The sequence below is a fragment of the Acomys russatus genome, chromosome 5 (genome assembly GCF_903995435.1).
Source record: "Acomys russatus chromosome 5, mAcoRus1.1, whole genome shotgun sequence".
NCBI lineage: Eukaryota > Metazoa > Chordata > Mammalia > Rodentia > Muridae > Acomys > Acomys russatus.
This window is the reverse complement of record NC_067141.1, coordinates 40,509,981-40,533,135: the sequence shown is the minus strand read 5'-3', so window position 1 is coordinate 40,533,135 and position 23,155 is coordinate 40,509,981. Positions and strand designations below refer to the sequence as shown.

Below are 23,155 nucleotides of genomic sequence, written 5' to 3'. Positions count from 1 at the left end.
GTGTTTCAGAAAAGTAACTTGAAAAAGTTGGATAAAATTAATTTGGCTTTATAAACAATTAGACAATTACTTTTTTAGTAGGTCAGATAATTTCTTTTTTTTTCCCTTTTTTTTTTTTATTAATTTATTCTTGTTACATCTCAATGTTTATCCCATCCCTTGTATCCTCCCATTCCTCCCTCCCCCACCCATTTTCCCATTATTCCCCTCCCCTATGACTGTTCCTGAGGGGGATTACCTCCCCCTGTATATTCTCATAGGGTATCAAGTCTCTTCTTGGCAACCTGCTGTCCTTCCTCTGAGTGCCACCAGGTCTCCCCCTCCAGGGGACATGGTCAAATGTGAGGCACCAGAGTACGTGAGAAAGTCATATCACACTCTCCACTCAACTGTGGAGAATATTCTGACCAATGGCTAGATCTGGGAAGGGGTTTAAAGTTTACCTCCTGTATTGTCCTTGGCTGGTGCCTTAGTTTGAGCGGGACCCCTGGGCCCAAATCTGCCTATCATATTGTTCTACTTGTAGGTTTCTAGGACCCTCTGAATCCTTTTATTTTGCTATTCTCCCATGTGTCTCTCATTTAGAGTCCCAATAGGATGCCCTCCCCTCTGTCCCAGTTTCAGAACATGGAAACAGCCTAAGTGTCCCTCAGTAGAAGAGTGGATAAAGAAACTGTGGTACATATACACTATGGAATACTACTCAGCTATTAAAAACAAGGAATTCCCGAAATTGATGGATAAATGGATTGAGCTAGAAATGATCATAATGAGTGGGTTAACCCAGAAGCAGAAAGAATCAAATGGTATATACTCACTTATATCTGCATACTAGCCCAAGGGGCATGTCCCACGAAAGCCTTCACTTACCAGGTCAGATAATTTCAAAGGAATATTCAGCCCACGTGGCTGGTACAGGAAGGGCACCCCTCACTTCAGCTGCACTTACCACACTACCCCTGCCTGCAGAGCAGAAGACATAGTTATGGCTCTGTCCAGGTCTTTCGTGAAGACTCCTGCTGCTAGGCCATAGGTAGTATTGTTTGCTCTCTTGATCACATCGTCCATGGACTTGAACTTCATGATCTGTTGCACTGGTCCAAATATCTACCCAAGAATGACACAAAAAACGGGTTAACTGTATATTTTAAATATACTGCATATGTTTCCTTAGAAATCATTGTATGTTGGCTAAGGTATTGTCTCTCCTGTCAGACCTCTTGGTAAAACTCAAACAGGTGGTCATAAGCAGTGGACATGGACACAGGTTGTGATCATGTTTGACATTCATTGTGGAGCAGGATAGATGCCAGTCATTATGACAGCATATACTCTTAGATGCTGAGACAGAATTGCACAGAGCATAAGGGCTGAACATCAGATACTAACTGCATCGTTTCCTTGGAAACATTTTAAACTTTAAGCCTAGTTTTCTTCATTGTCCAAGTTACTGCACAAGGCAACAAGACCAAGAAAGCAGTCCTTTGCTCTAAGAGTAACAAATAGACAATGACTGAGAACAGTGTTTATTCCTTAAACATCAGTGTATCATTGGTTTAAATATCAGCCACTCTACTGTATTTGGATCATTTCATAATTATAAATATTGTGTAACATAGCACAGTTGTTATTGCTTTTTGTCACCCATTTCTACACACCATTACCAAACAAAATGACTCACTAATAGGAGGCTAACTCTGGAACTACCGTACCCCACTCAAACCCTGAGGTCCCTGGCAGTGGCTATTATCTCAACTTGATTATTCCAATATGAGCCCGTCTTTCATTTCTGTTGGAATCTAGTCAGAAAAGTACCGCCCTCCCCCCCCTGCCACAGCTCTCTATCTCACCCCAGAGGTAAGAAGAAATAATTGGGTTTTCTCATAGATATCAAGCCTTTGTATTTTGATACAATGGTTCTCAAAATTAAATGAAAGAGGTTTCTTGAAATGTTAGTGTACTTTCCTGGGAAGTATGAAAATGGGTTAGCAAAAACACAGAGGTGTCAAATGGTTTTCTGGTTCCAAGTCAATTTGAGTGGTATGGGGCAGTTAGTGGCCACTCCCTGCAGGCTCGGGGAAGATCCTGGGGTTCTACACTCCATCATGACCCTGCACGGGGGGAAGCATGACCGTGTGAGCATTGCAAATGGGAAGCAGGTAGTGCAGGGCAGAGCAGGTTTGCTCAGAGCTACATCAACTTAGCAGATGCAGTGTAGGCTCCAGGCACCCATTTCGAAGCAGCAAATAAGATATTCCAACGAGTACATTACAGGAGCACAATAAATGTTTGCTTGAATGGAGATTGTTTTTGGCTTTATTGTCTTTCCCACCCACGTTAATCAAGGTCTACAAGAACAATAGTTCTAATCAAAGAAGAACTGGCCAATAAGAACAGGAATTCAAATGCAGTTGAGGAATGAATTGATGCAGACAACCTAAGTATGTTGGATGATCCACATTCATGGTTTTTATTTCTGTTCTTTATATTTATTTCTTCTTCTTGCAAAGCTGAATAATGCCCATTTCTCTTTATTTGTTGACATTGTGGAGGTAAAGAAAATTACCTCTTAGGCCCTCTGTCATATCAGGGACATGAATATAAATTTATTGAATGGGGAAATTATGATTGTGTGTTGTTGATCACTGTGTTTTCTAGTGCATAACACTTTCATCATCTCTGGCAAGTGTTCATATTTCTGCATATAGTAAAAAGCCTTTGTAATCAAGATGTATATTAGTTACCATTTTAATTACAAGCCAGTTTCTTTTAGTTATATGCTGTTTATCTAAGTACCATCTTTACTGATAATACTTAGATTCAACTTCCCAGACCTCATGTTTACTTTCCATATAAAGCCAGGACATCCTATCTCTGTGAGTTTGAAATTTTTATGTTTTTTCTATACCTGAGGTCATTCAGTATATGTTGTTCTGTGCCTGGCATTTATAACACAGTATGTGTGCATTTATTCTTCTTTTTACAAATGAAAGGGTCATTTTCCATTCATCTAAGGTTGTGAATAAAGCCCCTATAAAAGCTGCTGTATACTTTGGTCTGTGTTGCTCAGAAACTTCTTGCAGGCCACTTGGATCCCTTACTGTTTAGCATTGATCACCAATAGCTTAAGACTGTATCGTCAAGCACTTTCTGGGAATGTTGGTCAAGGAGCTGAGGACTTTAGAGGGACACATAGAGCTGTTGGGGCATAATGTTCTTGTGAACTGTGTACAGTTTACCCTTGTTTATTCTAACGCTGATTCCTCTACTCCACTATCTTGTTTCAATCAGGACATCACACTGTGATGTTTATTCTAAGTATCTCCTGTTACAAGTTTGTGTAAACATGTTACCATTTGTTTTCTCTATTGTCAATAAAAACAAACTAGCTAATGCTGAGCAATAACAGAGAATAGGGTGGGAAATCCTGATCCAGTGAGGGGAGGAGAAAGAGAAGGAAGGAAGGAGAGGATGAAGCCATGAGGAGACCAGGAGACACCAGGAGAAGTGAACTGGGCTTAGGAGATGATTTTTAAATCAGGTATAAAGTAGGAAAACAGAATGGGAGGAAACTATACTAGCATGGAGGTTTAGGAGGGAGTAATTATTATGCAGCATTGTGCTATAGGCTAATTAAATAGATCCTGGTCTTTCTGTGTGGTTATTTGGGTATAAAGCTGGTTATACCACTGATTTCACTAAAATAATAATTCCACATTATATATTAATAATCCTTCAACGCACAGATTACACACAGAGAACATGGCAAACACAGAACCATGTGGAAACTTACCTCCTCTTTGGCAATGCGCATCTCATCATTAACATTGGAGAAGACCGTGGGCTGAACAAAGAAGCCCTTGTTGCCCCAGCGTCCACCACCACACTCCAGTTTGGCTCCCTCTTTCTTCCCACTCTCAATGAGATCAAGTATTTTATCGTGTTGTTCCTTGTCAATCTAGTTGAAAGAAACCACAGGGAAAAGGAAAAGGAATGAAAACCATAAACGTATAATGAAGACGAGGCTCCTGACCTCCAGGATACCCTGTTAAGTCTGACACTTTGAAATACCAGGAAGAGGTGCAGCCCATTCTGCTCGGGTGTGGATTTTTTTTTCTGTGAATTTTTAGGAAAGAAAGCTTTAGATTTTGTAAACAGTACAATTACATAAGCTCAGCAATTGTCAAAGTGAAAGCGGAAATATATGGAGCCCTTATACAACTGTCATTTATTCACTTTGAAAGAAGTTTGCTAATGATTTAGCACATATGCCTGGAAAGCCAGTCCTTATGGAAATAATGGAGAGATGGGGAGGAGGACTTTGACTCAGGTCTGGTGGAAGCAGACACTTTTGATTGATTGTAGGAGATCTGTATTCTTCATAGATTTAATCTGCCTGTTCTTGGGTCCTGGCTACTGGTGTGGCTGCCCTCCCATACCACATATAATCAGTTTGGGATGTTGTGCCATTCAATTCAGTATGTTACGTTCCAGCTTCTAATAAGAACTACTTAATATCTTCCTGTTCTATGAAATAGATCATGTCTAAATAATAAGATTGTTGTCACAGATTTGTCATGTTTTAAATAATATTTTTCATGAGAAATAATAGAAAAAAGAGACCAGAAGAAATCTGGCTGGCAAATGAGAATCACTTAACAGTCAATCTACTTGCTGAGATGTATGGGCTTTCTATTATCACAGTTTTCATAGTTGATGGAGGGAATGATTGAGTAATTCTTAGGTTTCATATCATTGGTTCAAACAGCTAGCCCAAAGTGTGGCAGTATTCGTACACACGCACACACACACACACACACACACACACACACACACACACACAGAACAATTACAAACCAAGAAACTAAATATGAAGGGCCAGGGTATTTTTTTCTGTGTTGAACAAAAGCTGTGTAAAAGGAAAAGGGTTTCCTTGAGTGAGATAGACAAAGACATTCATATTTACGGCAGACCTAGCTACACAGAAAAATACCCCACAGTACCTTTTGATAACAAAGAGAAAATTTTCAGAAGCCTAAAAACCATGATTGTCAAGAAACCTTATCAAATCATTACATGAGAGATTCAGTACCCTGCAGATGGTTCAGAGGGTGCTCTGTTACTTATATTTGTAGAATGGTGGCTGCAGTGAAAGATTGGCTATGAGGGAGAAATGAGAGATATATATAATAATCTCCAAGAGGTCTAAGAATTATAATAGAAAGCAAAAATTACGCGTATTGAAGAAATCAAGAAATTGATAATATTGTCCAATTTTCCTTTTTTATTCTTGTGTATATGTGCATGTGATGTGCATGCATTTGCACATACAACAGTGTAATGTGTTTAGAAGCCAGAAGTTGACATCAACTGCTTTTACTTTTACTCTAACTTTCTACTCTTACTCAATTTATCTAGATAGGCTGTCTCTATGAACCCAGAACTTACAAGCTTGGTTGTCCATCTTGCCTTGGAAAATCTCTGCCTTATCTCTTGAACTTTGAGGTTGAATTTTGGCTACCACGCATTCAAGTGGGTACTGCAATTTGAACTCTGAACCTCACACTTGCGTAAGTGCTTTATCCACTGGGGCATCTCCTCACACCTTTCCATGTTTAATTCCCAGTATTGTTCCTAATCTATTTCTAGACCTATAAAAAATTGGTCAACACAAAACAGAATGACTTCTTTTCTACTGGAAATTAGCCTCTTTATATAATGAAATGAAGGTAATAATATCCACCAACAAAGTCCATAGCTAAGCCGTAAAATGAACTCTATTAGTTCTGAGTAGGATTCTTTATTCTTGTGCTGAAAATGCTTGCATTTTTATTGTATACTTGCCTGAGGGCCTTGATTTATTCCTGAGTTCAGAGGATTTCCAAGAACATATTTCTTAGCTCGCTCGACACTTCTTCTCACGAACTCATCGTAAATTGATTCCTCAACAAAAATTCTGGATGCTGCTACACAACATTGGCCTTGATGGTAGAATACTCCATGGTGTGCAAACTCAACAGCAATATCCACTGCAAATAAAACATTTACATTGGAGAAGAAGTACTTTATAAAGCATAAATATTGCCGCACATATGTATGTACACATGTATGCATGTGGGTGCACATTGTGTGCACACATGCACAATGTCTAAATCAAAATAAATATTTAAAATCAATTTTTTTCTTCAGATGAAAAATTGTGATATGGTAAAAAGAAGAATCACTAAGCAATCATAGACTCAGTATATTCCACTTCTTAGAAGCCAGGTGACAAAATAATCTTGGTGATCTTTTTATTTACATGAAATAATAACAACAAAAGGAATCTGGAAAGAGGTGCTATACTTGTATGTCTTCGCACAGACTTTACTAAGAACACAGATTTGATTATAAGAACAAATAGCAATACAAATAATTTTATAACTCTTTTTAAAGATGAAGATTTTATGACAACTTTTAGATTCAGGTTTTAACTATATAAAAAAAATGAAATCTGAAGTGTATGTTGCCTTAAGTAATTTCAAGACATTCATATACTTTGATCAGTGAGAAAATTTATATTTCTGAAAACAACAAAACCCATTAGTATTCAGAATCATCACTGACCATATGAATCTTACTCCAGGCAAGACAATTCCAAAATCTACCTAAAGCCTATGTCATGCATGCCTGTAAATTCATTGCTAAGTTTATGTAGTACAGTACATCCATAGTTTTTATTAGAATATTGTCTAATGAAAAGAAAAGTGTGTGTGTGTGTGTGTGTGTGTGTGTGTGTGTGTGTATAAGAGAGAGAGAGACAGACAGACAGACAGACAGACAGACAGACAGAAAACAGAGACAGAGAGAGACAGACAGAGACACAGAGACACAGAGACACAGAGACACAGAGACACAGAGAGAGCGAGTCAGGGAGGGAGAATTTTTGAAATGAGGGAGCTGAAAGATTCTATTCAACAGTATAGAAATGGGCGTCGATCGGCAAGCCAGTCACAACTGCTTCAGTTGTGGCGAGGAGAGCTTCCAAAGTGATAAACTAGGGAACGTGCCATGTGTTGGATGGTAACCAGGAAGTGTGTTCTAAATCTCCAATAAGGATTACAGCAATGACAAGGGCAAATTCCACGTGCCATTTGTGTTTATAGTCTCATAATTATGCAACTATTGAAGGAAGAGGCAAATGAATGTTTGACCGTGGTTTTCAGTGAGATTACTTCTATTTAGAAAGTGACCTGAGATTTCATCTGTAGTAAAATCAGGACAACTTGGAACATTATGGCTGGAGTCAAATCTAAATGATAAATTAACATATTTTAACTTCACTAACATTAGTCAGAAAATGAGAAAATATTTTAACAGGTATAATATTCTTCTGGCTATCCCCATATACTGAGTGAAGGCAGAAAGCAAATGTAAAACTGCTGACTCTCTCTCTATATATGTTTTGGCTCTATATGTTTTAGATATCTCATGTACTCAACACAATTATGGATATAGAATTAACAAAACAGATTATAGACCCTAGATACATTACCATTCATACTACCTCACATTGCCACTACAAAGTAGCAATCTGTTTCAACCCAGGACAAAATCTTATCTGTGTTTAATTTTACACCATGCAACAATTTAAGGTTTCCAGTGTTACTACGGACTCTACTTAATTCCTTTTCCCTTGAAGCAAAGTCAATTGTAAGACTCCAGGTAACTGTGTGACATCACCAGGCATCAGGGGGAGGAAGGTGAGGTGCTATCAGAGGACTTGTACTCACAGTCAGCATCCGCGAACACGATGCAAGGGCTCTTTCCCCCAAGCTCCAGGGTGACCCTCTTCAGGTTGCTTTTCCCTGCAGCTTCTTTGATTAATTTGCCAACCTGAAACCAAACACGGCAAAGGAGGAGGCTTAGTGTGTTCTGTACATAGCTTCAATTTAATGCTTTCCGTCGATAGGAAAGCTGTGCTACCATTCCATTTCATTTGGGAGAAACCATTAAATGGTGCTGTTCAGAATCTGGCACCTGCAGATGTAAAAGCCTCTACCATTAATCCTGCAAATGCAAGATTAATCAGAAAATGCTCATGGGCAGAAGAGAAGACACCGTAACTGTGAAAGCTGCCTTGATGTGTGGGCAGACAAGAAGCTATTTTTCATCTTCATCAGAACTTCCTCTCTGCATCTGATCAGAAGTATCCCCCAAACACCTCATGTGTTGACTTCTCACCTTTCTGGTGTACTTCTTTGTTTGGGCTCATCTTTTGGCACAGAATCTCCATGAGTCCTTCTTGGATGACTCTTGATGGGTATGGTTCTTTTTCCTTGGTCTCCAGAAGGACATGAAAACACTCCTAGGATTCCCCAAATGGTATCCTGCATATCTGCAAAACCTTTCCCAACAGACTGCCATTTTCTCCTTCCCTGTGTGCTTATCATGGTCTGCTCATGGTTGGTAGGTTTTGATCCATCCCCACTGTTACCTCCTTGATGCTTTGCTTCTGTTTTTCCTATACACATCACTGCACAGCAGACATTGAAAAAGACAGTGGCTCTGAGCTCTGTGCTCTGCTTGCCTTGGCTAGAATCTTGCTGTTTTAGTTTTTTCTTTAATTTATGGTTCCTTCATATAAAAGAAGACATGGCTTTTATTCCATTTTTCTTTCTCTTTTTGGCTCTCTTCCATTGAAGGTTATTTTCTAAACAAGAGTTCTTGTTTGCCATCTTTAAATCTAGCTTTTATAATGACTTTTACTTCTTTATGTACACAAAGACCACATTGTAATGAAAAGAACTTCTGCTTGTTGTCTAGAGGTACCCATTATATTTTGCCTCTTTAATCCTGTGGGTTTCCTGTGGTATCTTATATGTTGGATTTTAATGAAATATTTCTCTTCATCAGAGTGTGGAGATAATGTCTATGGGAATACTGCATTTGCTATTATGTTTTGCAGAAAAGATAATCATTCTACTAAAAATTCATTTCATTAACTATTTTGTAAGTCAAATAAACTCTTAGATGAATAGAAATGAAGAAAAAGCAGTCAGGTCCCGGGAAGCCCTGCCTGAGGTTTATCTTCCCTTCCAGTCTTTCAAGCAACGGACTTCCCTCCTTTTATCACATCTTTTATTTCTAACAATGAGTCCCTGTGTAGCTCAGTCTGGCTTCGACCCTGTGGCCCTCCTGCTTCTCTTCCCAAGTGGGGATAGTGGTGTGTGCCACCATGTGGGGACTCTATAGTACAGTTTTTGTGACTATTTTCATTTAAGAAGTTTCTATTTTCTGTATAACAAATGCTATCCTTTTTAAGTTGCCCAGTCAGGATAGTTGAAAACGTCTGCTAACGTTTGTCTTAGTTAAGGCAGTAAGAGCAGAAGAAATTTCTTAAAGTTACACATGGCAAAAGAATGACTAGGAAAGCTGGTTAGAAATGTGAGTGAGGAGTAACTATTATATATATATTGAACATTCAGGTAAACATTGTAAAGCTCATGTGAATTTTTTTAGAAAACAAATAATAATTTTTAATCCCATGATTTTGTTCCCTTACTTTGATAAAGTAAAATATTATTTTCCTGAAGAGGACTTTCATCAAGGTAAACATCTAAACTGTTCATTTCTTGGTGCATTCTATGTGAAACAGAGATGACCAGTGTTCAAAAAAATGTGTTGTACATTGTGTGGCCACAGTTGTATTCAAAAAAGAATTATAAAACTCTTAATGTCTAAATTACATTAAATTTATGTTAGGCTGTTTTCACTGCTGTGAGAATGAAAAGTTCAATCTATCTCTAGTCTCTGGGTTAAAAAAAAATGGTTCAGGGACCTTTCATAGAAGTCAGGGAACAAAAGTTGAGAATGGAGAAGTTTCCACAGAGCATTTGTGTTGGACTAATGTCATTTTCACTCGCTGTGGCTTCTAAAATCATATTGTCCTTATTTTGTTATTTAGAAGTAGTTGTACACCATCCTCTGGCTAATCCCAGACAAAAGAGTCATCTTTGAGTCTACCCAGACAAGAGAAAGAGATAAATCCACAAGGACACACATGCTCTTGATTATGAATCCCAGACAGTGGGGACACAGATGGAAACATTGTTTAATTCATGGTTTTCTTAGACCTTGATGAGAAGCACCAGAGCAGTGTGGGAACACTTGGGGGTCAGGTGAGAGGAGCCGATGCCCACAACCCAAAACATGGGAAAACTAAAAATAGTGACTAAGGTCATTTCTCAAAGAGGTGTTAACTGTCTTATTCTACCTGTTCTCACTTTTATTATGTAGAAGAGATGTTACACTAAAACAGTAATTACCATCCTTGTGTTCTTCAAATAAAAAAACTCAAATTTGGCATAGAACTTAGAGGGCTAGATTGGAATTTGAGCCAATATGTTGCCTGATCTTTTAATTATTACTTTTTTGGGGAGCATATAAAGAGACCTCAAAACATCCTTGGATCAGAGTCAGTTAAGACAATTTAGCATTCATGCTGCTGTGGGGATCAGGACCAGAAAGCATCAGCGAACACGGACTGGAAAAGAGAGCATAGATTTGAACCCAGAAATGCACATGGATTCCCTGTTGCAGTGGGTAGGAAACCTCAGGATTCTCTCTGCCAGTCTTTTCTTTCCCTGCTATGATGTCAGCCTATAGCATTGCCATTATGGACATTATCAGCATAGGTTGGATATTCTCCCGTGTTCTTTTTTCCCATAGGAAATCCTGAATACAAGTTTATTTTTATTTTTGTTTTTACCATATCTCAACCAGAGATTTTCCACCATGTACTATTTTTCTACTGTCCATGAAAAACAAAGAAAGTGTGACAGGCTCAAGGGTTACATTTCTAAAAGCTGGTAATAAACACATTGAAAATTATAATCTCCCTAAATTAGCAACAGGTATTTTCTTTTCTCCTAAATTCATCCACTTGGGCTTGATAGACATATTTCAGGGATATATTAAGTTATAAATTATGGAAGCAACTTTTATTTTAAAAGTGTTGGCTGAGAAATAGCTGCAGAGAGCATTTTGTTCTTGCAGGAGATTAGACGTTCAGAGATTGGCACTACCTGTGTTGATCCCGTGAAGGCCACTTTGTCGATGTCCATGTGAGAGGAGATGGCTGCCCCTGCAGTGGGCCCATAACCAGGAACAATGTTCACCACGCCAGGAGGAAACCCTGCCTACAAGTGGTCAACAGATCAAGACTTTAGTTCACAGCAGGGTGAGAACACGTTTGGAGCTGCTTTCTTATTCTAACCTCATGAGGTTTTCTACCAAGAAAATTTCACTCAAGTATTTACTCTTTATTATTACTACTTCTTCTCTTAGACCCAAAAAAAATGTACTCAAAGATGATATTACTGAGAAACACTTTCTTCCAAAGCCAAATATCTCATCCATAGTTCAGAGTCCCAATGGTTAGCTATGCCAAATGTAAAGAGGAAGAACTTATTGAAACAGGATCCAAGGATGAGTGATAAAGTACATGTCCAGAAAATCTAAAAAGAGGTCAAGTTTTCAGTGTTGACTTTTTTGGCAGTACAGTTAAGTTACAATCCCTAGTGGTATTGTTTGATCAGTGATATATGACCTAGGCAAGGCCTTTCCACATGGTATGAAAGTGGCAGAATGATTCTGAGACCATCAAAAGCATCAAAGATAGAACTACTGCTTAATAGTCACATTAAAATTTCATGATATTTGAATCAAAAATGCCTCATTTTTGACAAATTTTGGTAATTTTCGTTTGAAATGAAAAAAAATATTTTTTGAGACAGGGTTTTTCTGTGTAGCCAGTCCTGTCCTGGACTTACCTTGTGGATCAGGCTGGCTTTGAACTTACAGAGATCTGCCTGTTTCTGCCTCCTAGAGTGCTGGGCTGAAAGGTATGTGCCACTGTGCCCAGCATGAAAAAAATATCTTAAAGACATTCTTTCCCTTTTCAAAATTCTAAATTGCCCTTTTGAGTTTTTGGTATGATATGCAGGACAAAACTCATTAACTTCTTTTAAAGAGATGAAATCATACCTTTTGGTTAATTACATAAAAGTGTCATGTACTCTGCATTTTGAACAGGAATGAAAATGAAAAATCTATAATAGACAAGTGAATATGGATGATTGTGTATATTCTTTGCATATTGGTGCAATATCACAGCAAGCATATTATCACAGTGTCTTCCAAGCTTCAGCCTTATTAAAACTAATATAATGGAAGGAATTCCAGAAGCAACCAAGCTCGTTATGAGTGCTGCAGTGTCAACAAATCTTTTAACATTTGAAAGAATGCTGAATTTTCTACTGTATTATGTCCATCAGACAGGAACAACAAAAGTAATAGGTTACAAGGTGACTGAGCTACAAGCCACAGATCTGTGCGGAGACCCATGTGTGCTGGCCCAGGGCGCAGCTCTGCAGCTGTCATCTGCATGGCCAGGCAGGAGCCACATAGCAACAGCAAAGCTCACAGTCCATGTGAAAGAAGACCGTAAGGTCAACTGGGGACCCTGCATTAGCCTGCGTACTTAGGCTCAGGAAACTCACCTCTTTTATTAGAGACGCCATGTGCAGAGCAGTGAGAGGAGTTTGCTCGGCTGGTTTGACAATCACAGTGTTCCCACAGCTAAGGGCGGGGCCGATCTTCCAAATGAACATCATCAATGGGAAATTCCACTAGAAAGCAAAATTGAACAACAGAGTCTTTATATTGTCTCAAAGCACAGTTTCTGGAACAACATGCCTTGGAAGATGTTAAATAAAAACTTATAAAATCTGTCTACTTATCAGGCACATCTCACTTATGTCCCTTGCTAAAAGCAACTAGTAAATGACAAATGTTCTAAACTAAACACATAGAAGGGGACAGGAAAACACACCCAAATTTAATCAAGTCCTGTTATTATGAATTCTTATTATATAAGGAAGACATTATTTTATGCTTTTGTACATAATTAAACATGTCAAGTGTTGTGAATAAAAGATATGACTCCCCCCCCCCATATTTCCCTAAAGGCCATTTATTGAATTTACCTAACTAATATCTTGCTGCTGCTACTGTCAATGGTGAGAAATCTCAAGGAGGAGACAGAAATGCTAGGGGTGGCAGAAATGCTAGCTGTGTCCTACTGAAGTGGAGTCACAACACAGATGAGCCATGATGAACCTTTGTCATATACTTATAAAGCATAGCTCATGAAAGCAGAACATAGCACAACTGTAGTCAACACTTATGTGTTAACATTGAAATGTCCTCAAAGGCTACAACAGAACACTGAGGCGTTTCTGGACCAGCTAGTTCATAGGGAAGAAGCTCAGGTAGAGGACGATGAGCTTCAGGCCGCCATGCTTGTTGAATTTACTTCACATATAACCACCACATAAGCTTCACCAGTGTGGGAACAGGCTTCATCACAAGACCAATGGGATTGGCTCTTTATTTCCCCCACTGGGAGTCATGATGGAGAACTTACAGGGATGATTTGGCCACACACCCCAATAGGTTCACGTCTTGTGTAAGTGAAAAGGTCTCCATCTGGAAAACAGAGCAGATGCATCACTCGTTAAAGGCTGTGTAGGCATGGCAGGCTATGAGAAGAGCCATACAAATAGCAAAAGGGAAACAAATGATCCTGGCTACAAGATTAAATGACATAAATAATGGAGCCCTCACACAGTAATTTGAATCTAAAGACTGAGGTACATGAAACTAAGTGACAAGAAGGGGAAAGATCTGACAGGCAGTTAACTCCATTCTTTGTATTCAAAATGGCTGCCTTCACATCATCCTGTTAACAGAGTGGTGCAGAATGGAGCTGGGAGGTGATATTTTCTCTGAGTAAGGGCTGAGCCCTGTGAAAATGCTTCCAACATCTCAAATTATCCAGAAGCATGAACCTTTAAAATGGTAAATGATTTAAATTGTAAAATTGTAAATACTTTCTTGGTGACTTGAATTTTTTTTTTATTATGTACCAAACACAAACCAATGTCTTGTAATCTAAGAAAAATACAAAAACAAATAAACAACAACATGCCTAAAGTGAAGCATGGCTCTTTTCCATCTGAGTTTGACCAACTCTTTTCTTTGATGTGGTTTCCCTGGGAATTTTGTTGTTCTGTGTTTTGTTCTGGCTTCCACAGGCGCCTACTGCTACCAAAGCAAGTTCTTTCTTGTTAAGACCGACAGGTACTTTAAACAGCTTCATCTATGTTTCCTAAGAGTGGAGTAAGAGCCACAGAACAGCTCCAGTCACGGCCGCTCTGTTGTCTTGTTCTCATCTCTAACTTTCTGCTGACCACCTCTCACAATGCGCCCTCCACTTGGATTAGGAGATTGGGGTGCGCAGTAGGGACAGACCTGGAAGTGGACTGTTTGAGTTCCTGACATCATTACAGTTATAGACATGAAACTTGGCTTCCACTACACTCCCAAGTTGATTCCTTTTTCAATTGAAATATTTTCGTGTCTTTCTGCTATATGCCTACTGATAATACTTGCACAAGCACTTCCGTGTAAACTTCGTAAGTCAGCTAGAAAAAAACTGTGTCATCTTACTTTGTGGTTTTGAAACACATTAATATAAAATAGTTTGCTTTTAATACACTGAATTTAAAAGGGCACAGAGTAGCATATTTGCCTGATTCTGGACCACATGTTTAAAAAAATTATTATAGGAAGGATATTAGTGTGTTGTTATGGAAACGAAGCAGAAATAAGCAATCAGTGGCCAGCTTTGAACAGTTTGAATTCTTAGACACCTCAATTGAATTTTTAATACAATCTATGATAATTTTCTTACTTTAATGCTCTCTGTATTCTCCATAGTTTTGTTTTATACATAATTAATAGATACAACTTAAAAATGTTCACTGTTTAATAAAATATCCTTCTTCAGAAATGTGTTTATTCAAAGTCAAGGAGAACATAATTTCCCTTGTTGTTTGACATCTTTTTCAAAATTTAAAAGTATATTCTCTGTAATAGCAGCCTTGCCTCTACTCCATGTCCATTATTTTTCCAAGTATACTTACCGCTTGGTATTGTTTGACCATGGATCTTGTCAGCCCAGCCTGCACAGTACTTTAATGCTTTAATGCAGCCTCCTATATCCATCAAGTATGCATTGGCAAAAACCTTCCCACCATTGATTGCTTCCATTGTCTGAAAAACCAATAGAAACCCAGTCAATAATTACCACAAGAACAATAGATTAAGACGATTACTCGATGGAGCTGGAGAGATGGCTCAGTGGTTAAGGTCACGGGATGTTGTTCCAGAAGACCTAGTCCAATTCCCAGCACCCATACAATAGATCACCAGCATCTATAACTCCAGTCACATGTGATATTATGCCTCATTGTGGCCTTGGAGAGCAGTTATTAGTGCACAGATGCACATACAAACCAAACATCCATACACATGAAATGATTTAAAATAAAAATGAATGGCCATATGCTCAATGTACATATGAACAGCACAATTAGATTCAGAAGTTTACTCATAGGAGTAAAAAGAAGGTATCAAGTAGGTGGTAGGTGGCATGGGGGCAGTAAAAGGAGCTGATAGGAAGTCGGTACGGATGGATATGACCAGTATCAATTTTATAAATGTGTGGAAATTGGTAAGAATAAAAAATAAATTAAAAGTATATGTTGTCAATATTTTCAGTAGTCAATATTTCAACATGCAAGAGAGCTTTGTAACTATAAGGAGCCTCAAATCATCTTAACTAAACTACGGTTTTTTTAAAAACTGAGTCAAATAACTTGCTTCTGGCCACATAACAAGATCCAGGTTGGGAGGATAGTAAGAGTGTGGCTGTCTGAGCCTGTGCTCTTTCTGTCACAATCTGATTTCCTTCCAACTAAGTAATGTCTAAGCAATAGGCACAATTTCACAGGTATGCATCTGGGAAAATGACTCCTGGTCTCCCTGTCATATAGAGTTCCAACAAGATGGCCCTTACCATGCAACTCTAGAGACAATTCAGTATGTGTGACCATTCTCGACGGCTGACCAACCATTTCATATTCCTCAAAGAGAAAGTCTATTCACCCCAGTGTACTCCTACGTCCTTCATCATGGATTTTCCTCAGCAGTTTTCACTGACAATCCTGCCGTGTAGGCAACATGGTCACAACTCTTTCCATAGTCACACGATAAGGTTCCATACTTTCTGGGCTTGTAGTGTCGTTTATACCTTCTCTTTCCATGTTGACTATAAAGTTCCTGGGATTGTACACTCTACAAGGTGGTCGGTCTGTAACTAGTGCTCCTCTTTCTCCAATTTATATTGTCTACTCCCTCAGACTCTACACTCATGTGATTTTGTATGTCAATTCTTCATTCTCTGTGATCTTTCAAGCTGACAAGGGCAATTAACACTTTTCACTGCACAGACAAATGAGAGAAGCCAAGTTTTTGAAAAACTGCTTTCTTTCTATAGAACATTGAGGATGGTGTGACTTTATTGCAACAGCTATTAATTTTATTTTTTTCATATTTTGGAAAATTCAGCGTATTTGAGAAAAGGGTATTCTTTACAAAGAATGCTTCCAGTAAAATGAAGAAAATAGAATGTAGTTTGAAGTCTAACTGGAGACCATGTTGTTTTTCTGTTTGCTTTACTGAAACACAGGACTCAGAAGACAAGAAAATATGTTCACATCCATATTCTATACTGACATATCTATTCACAGAAATGAAGAAGCATACCACCCAAAACAGAAGCAAGATTTTATTCAATATTAAACCTGGAGTTGGTTTTGTTAACTCTTTTACACCTGCAAAAACAAAAATCACTTCTCTTTGTCATAACATTATGAACGGACAGACATCTGGCAGGAGAAAGCCACTGTAAAAATATGTTGGCTCGAAATAAATAAGATGTATTTTAGAGCAATATTTTGTCACTTTTAACAGATCCATGAGTCTTCTCCTAAAAGTCTTTAGTATCAATGGGTTTGAAAAAATCAAGGGCATTGTTAGAGGGATGGGTGACTATGTTAAGGACTCTAAGAAGTCCTAGAGGACAGAATGGATGTTCATCTTAACCACACTGCCTGGGAACCCTCCTATGTATCTTCTTGTTGCTGTTGGAGAATACTCACAGCCAGCAGCAGGCGATCTCTTTCTATTAAGTCGGCCAGCTTGTTCAGCAGGCGCCCCCTCTCTGAAGCATCCATGGTGCGCCATGGGGAGCCAATCTGGAAAGCCTGTCTTGCAGCCTTCACAGCTTTGTCGACATCTGCCTGGAAATCAGTGAATTCAATTCATTACGTTCAAATGACTACATGGGCCACAACTTCATCAACTAGAACATAGTCTTCACAAACAGGAACTAGGTCTTCTTTAGCCCCAAATCTAGAATATTCTACTCACTCTGTACCACAATGTATTGGAATGGTTTCTTTTGAATGATATTTAGAATAAGCTCCAATTATCTACCAAATAGTTAAACTTCTAGAACAGATATTATATGTTTTAATAGTTGTTACTTCATTCTATTATAACAGGACAGCAAGTGTTTATTTGAAATAATGTTCTAGTTAATTACACACATTAGCTCATTTGATTCAGAAATAAAGTCTCCTTTTCCAATTTAGGAGCTAAAGTACCAAATTTGGGTACACTCACATTATATCCAACTGAAAATGAGGGCTTACTATATACATAGTGTATTGGCTTATCTGTGAAATGTTGACTATAAAGTCAAATGTTCTAACAGTTGTCACTCAGGTGTCAGCTCAGTTTTAAGAGGTTGTGAGACCTTATGGACACAGACACTGAAGGGCAGATGTAGAGCCACATGGCACAGCACATGGATTGTGTCAGGATCCAGTAGCATCTTTAGATCTTTTTTTCTGCATCCTGGTCCAGTGAGACACAAGGAGTCTTGGCATCTCAGCCCTGCCACTTTGTTCTCTTCCTTGCCTTCACTATCTTGATGAGTTGTACCCTTCGGAACTGTGAGCCAACATAAATCCTTCCTTATAAAGTTGTGTCTGTCAGCTACTTTGTAAGGCAGGTAAGAAAAGTAAGTAGCACTCAGACCCATCCTCCTATAGATCGGCTCCACTAACTCTGCCGTACTCTTCCCATACAAAAGGAATGAGTGCAATTTATAGTAACAGCAAAGTTATTATTCACTTTTTATTAGGAGTGTTTTGAGAGTGGATAGGCTGTAGAATCTCCAGAGGCCGCAGAAAATATCTGTTAGCCAACACCCTGAACTGTTGTCAAAATACTTTTCTCCCTATCAGCAAAGGAATGCAATACAATGCACAGCAAGACATGCACAGCTAGCCATCCTCCCTGTACAATCCACTTGACTACTTTAGGTTATTTGCCAATTCACCATGAGCTCATTCGCTTTGCTACATTGTCTCTATCAGTAAAATGAAGAACAAATTTGACCCATAATATTATTTGGAATGAAAATGAGCTAATCTGTATAAACCTATAAGAACATTATTTCAAATAAAGTACTCGGTGTGAAATTAAGGTAGGACAAAGTAACAACTATTAAAATATAATATGGCTTTGAGAGATGGTTCACAGAGTCAAGGCCCTTGCTGCCACACATTCCAACCTGAGTTCCATTCTTGGGGTCACAGGATAGAAGGAGAGAACCATCTCCAACATAGTGTCCTCTCACCTTTATTTGAATGCATGACACCTATACAAACACATGTGCATATGTGTGCATGCATACACATAGTTCACAAATAAATATTTTAAATGTAATTAATTTTTAAAATTTTATCTGTAAGACTGGTATTGTGTGAAACTCCAAAAATCATACAGGCTAGTTGATCACATCTCTATGTAGGAGACTGAATCCATCTTGAAAATTAGAATAGCAGGAAGCAAATTATCCTATATTTGTGAATGGCTTATATTTATCTGAAAGTCACATTTGGCATGGAAAGCCAAATCAATATCACTTTGCTCAAAAAATATTCTATAGTACATCCAAGGCTTACATGTCTGAAAACTGAGACAGAAAAACAAATTCATAGTACAGATGCTCCTGCCTGAAAATTCTATATGTTACATGCTTGCAGTGCACATCACATATGCACTTAGGCACATATGCACATCAGAGCTTAACCTAAAGACCTAATATGGACTGTATTCTTTCCTAAGTGTTGGATATGTCATTTCATGTGTTGAATTCAGTATGCTGTGGGACATGGACTTGGTGGCTTATCCACAGGATTGTGGGGCTTATGGGAAGCCCCACCAGTATTCCAGGAGACAACTGTACTGCAAATCATAAGCTTGGAAAAAGTTTGATTGTCAAAATGAAATGTCCAGTTTCTGTTGAATGTGTATTGCTTTCAAGTTATAAAATTACCAGCCCAACTGGTATAAATCAAGGACAATCTGCATTTATGAATGGTATAGGAAGAACCTTTTTAGAAATACATACTGGTTTGAGCAAGTCAGTGTTTAAAACTATACACTGATATTCTTTGGCTACACTATTTTACACACCAGTGCCAATTTTTTGAATAATAATGAATTTGTGGAATTAATTATGTATAGTTATTGCTTTGCTCCATTAAGAACAATGTATATTTTAAGTATTGTGTTGATCATATATTTTGCTTATATTTGGACATTGTTTTATTTTACAAGACATTTTTCTAAGCTTTTCCTAAGGAAATTAAGAGAATACTGTTTATGGAAGAAAAAGCAAACCTCAAAAAAATCTGAGCTTTCCCATGTGATCTATGAATATTATAGATTTTAAGCGCGCGCACACACACGCGCACGCGCACACATGCACGCGCACACACACACACAGTGCTCTGTGAGATGCAGCTTTTTTGTGGACCATTCTGGTCAGTGTTCTGTCATTGACCTTTGCCAAATATAAGCTGTCTTGAGCTTCCTGCCTTCTTCTAAGGGTGGATAGGAAAGTGGTTTTGAAACAAACCTTGTTTTATAATTAAAGATTAAAGGAGATAGATCGAAGGTACCAGACAGCAGATATTATGTTATACAGAGTTTATTAAATAAGCATGGGGGGGGAGGAAGAGGTACACTAGAGAGCGAGAAAGTAGAAAGAGAGGGTGAGAGTAGAGAAAGGGAGAGAGGGGGGGAGGGGGAGGGAGGGAGAGAGAGAGCCGCGTGGAAGTTTGTCTTTTAATATGGCCCTGGGCAGGGCCACACCCCATGACAGGTAGGCAATGACATCACAGGTAGGCGGACTGAAGCAGAATACTAACACTTGTCATAAATAATTTTGATATATGTTTATATATTGTATGCAATGACTCTCCTCTCACTTCATGTATTTTAATCCTCCATTTCCAGTTCTAATATTTCAACAAGGCTACCTAATAAAACTGCTTTGGTATCATAGTCACTACTTAGTGAAATACAGACTGCAATATTTCTTCCTATTCTTTTAATACACATCCCATAATTAATCATTTTTAGCTTTCTTATTAATCCAACATGTTATGCTACCATCATACATTATGCCACATGTAATTTAATTTATTGTATTAATATTTACATAACAACTGTATTTAACTGATTTCACTTTGTAACAAAACTTTTACATTACCAAATGTACTAGTCACAAAAAATTGTTTTTAATGTTTTATTATTTTAAAACTGTCATTTTGTTTATTTTAAATCAAGGAATGACATTTTCAAGACACATTTTTTTTAAATTGATAAGATAACAAGATTAACTGGGGTTTTCTATGATCAAGTCCTGTGGCGTAGGGAAAGTAAAATATTCCACTGTTAAGGCAGAGCCTGCAGGCTGAATATGTACGTTTGAGTAGAAGTGAGAAAACAAGAGCCTTAGAGACTAGTAAGTGAGCGTCTGAGTGCCTCCCCCTCCCCTGAAAGACCCCCGCCTTAGCTTCACAGAGATGGAGAAAATATCACTCAGACTACTTTTCCTTCACACCTGTCTGAGTCGCTTACTTTCATGGACATTTAGCTTTATTCCCTCCAATTATCGATTAGCTCATGCCCCAGGATTGGTCAGTGGTTCCCAAAGGAGCCACTGAAGTGAAAAGAAAACACTTCCCACCCACAGACATGCTTTGCATTCTAAGATGCCTTTGCTCTGGCTTCTGAACCACCCTTGAGATACCATGAAAGACAGGATATGGCCTGTTGGTAGTCTCATTCTGCTTGTGACTGGACTTTCCAAAACCTTTAGCCTGTGACCTAATGAGTCAGTCCAGCATATCAGGTTTCTTGTGACTGTGCACTTTGCCATGTTAGAGCCTTTCCCTAAGCCATGCTAGCCACTCTTCATTACAGTCCTGGCAAAATGGTTAAGCATTAACATTCTAAGAAGACAATTTGCTTAGTAATTCCAAAAAAAAAAAAAAAAAAAAAAAAAAAGGGATGAAGATACAGGAATGTGGTAGTGAAACCAGCTCTTGCTTATCAGAGACTGCATCACTGACAGTTTGCTTAGAGGAATCACTTGTCCAGCCAACCAGACTGGCCTGGCTGTGGCATGGCTTTCAGCTTGGCTGGCTGTGAGTTAGTCTCTTTGCTTTCTTCTGTGGAAGGGCCAGTTGTCACTAAGCACAGAGCAGATCGGTGTCATTGGCAAGGCTGCTGGGATGGTCACCAGCTTTCCCTTCTCCACCTTAGGAAGAAGGTAAGCCTCCCTGAATGCCCCAGCCAAGTCCCCAGCCTGCCCCACAAGCTTTCTACTGACCCAGGCAGAGACTTCTGTTTTCCTGATGACTCCAACCCCATTTTCAAAGCAAGATGAGTTAACTATTCAAGGTTTCAATGTTAAAGCATCAAGCATCTGACTTTTTGTTAACTGGCACCTACAGATCCGTGATCTTGAGAGTGATTTTTTATCTACATGGAGAAGGTACAGGCAGCAGATAGAGTTTTAGTTTGTGTATGTCTATGACTTAGTGTATGCATGGCTTATTTTTCTATTTCTTCTATGAAGATACTCAATGATTAGGAGTGCCATTTGAGGTAAAATCATACTCTATGAATCTATGGAAATATCATGTAAAAAGCATTTGTTCTGCCTTTGTTAAATGTAGCAAACACATTCTCACTTCCTTCTGGGATAAGCTGAGAGGCTTCTGGGTAACCTGTGGCACATAGCTATGGATGGTAATTACCTCTGCTTAAGTTTGGCTCTCTAGAAATCCATGAAGATACACCAATGGCTAAACAAGTCCTGGTAATCTACTTCTTTACCCATCCAAACCCATATTTCCCATTATGCACTGCAGCCATTTCAACAAATCCATCACAACATATAGTGGACAAGAGACAGCGCCCTTCTTACTGAGAAACTGGAAAACTACAGGAGACAGAGTTAGTGTAAACCCTTCTCCTCTATGATAAATAGAAATGAACTCAAATGGACCAACAACCTAAATGAAAACACAAAACTATTCTACTGAAAAAAAAAAGGACAAAAATAATGTCAAGGCATTGGACCACAAAGTGACCAGTTGGAGAAGTTTCCAAAGCACAACTATTAGAACAAAAAATTAAATAAACCTTGTGTAGTTTCAAGTCATAATTCTGTAGAACAAGGAGGGGAAGAAGCAGCCTGCAATGGGAAGTCTTAGACTGTTTATCTGGTGAATATTTGGCTTCCAGATTTTATAAGGGACTAGTATAAAGAAAAATCTTCTAAATAATTAATTTAAATGGAAATTATGTCTAAAAGCCTTGCTTTAGATGTGTGACTGGCCAAGGAAAATATGAAATTATGGTCACTTTGCTAGCTATTGGACAAACTCCGAACAAAATGATGACTGACTTCCATTCTCTTACTCGACTACTGATGATTATTAACAAAAATCAAAATGTAGGAAGTACTGGTGGGACTGAGGGAAAAAGAAATCCTTATATACTTTAGTGGAAATTTTATTTCACCATTATGAAGTATAGCATAAAGTTCCCCCCAAAATGAGAAATATATAATTTTTAAAAACCTATCTATCCTGATTTTGAGTATATAGCCAGATGAAACTAAATAGGTTAAGCAAAGAAACATATCTGTTCTTATGTTCATTTGTGAATTATTTATATTAGCCAATATATTGAATTAACTCAAGTGCCCACCTGGGAATAGAAGGAAAAAGAATATAATGCGATTGAAGGAAAAGAAGAAGGAAATCCTATCTCT

General features: G+C 38.3%; 1 protein-coding gene across 1 annotated transcript in view; it reads right to left on the bottom strand.

Annotated features, from left to right (window-relative positions):
• Positions 1-945: 945 nt before the first annotated feature.
• The window catches only part of LOC127189423 (aldehyde dehydrogenase 1A1), a 35,602-nt gene continuing 13,392 nt past the window's right edge, over positions 946-23,155 (bottom strand). Inside the window, exons 3-11 of the mRNA XM_051146236.1 lie at positions 17,109-17,249; positions 15,030-15,159; positions 13,469-13,530; positions 12,543-12,671; positions 11,067-11,180; positions 7,773-7,875; positions 5,845-6,029; positions 3,794-3,958; positions 946-1,107 (exon numbers count right to left, since the gene is read on the bottom strand). Of these exons, the coding sequence (XP_051002193.1) occupies positions 946-1,107; positions 3,794-3,958; positions 5,845-6,029; positions 7,773-7,875; positions 11,067-11,180; positions 12,543-12,671; positions 13,469-13,530; positions 15,030-15,159; positions 17,109-17,183 (1,125 nt within the window). The 5' untranslated portion in view covers positions 17,184-17,249. The remainder of the gene's footprint in view (positions 1,108-3,793; positions 3,959-5,844; positions 6,030-7,772; positions 7,876-11,066; positions 11,181-12,542; positions 12,672-13,468; positions 13,531-15,029; positions 15,160-17,108; positions 17,250-23,155) is intronic.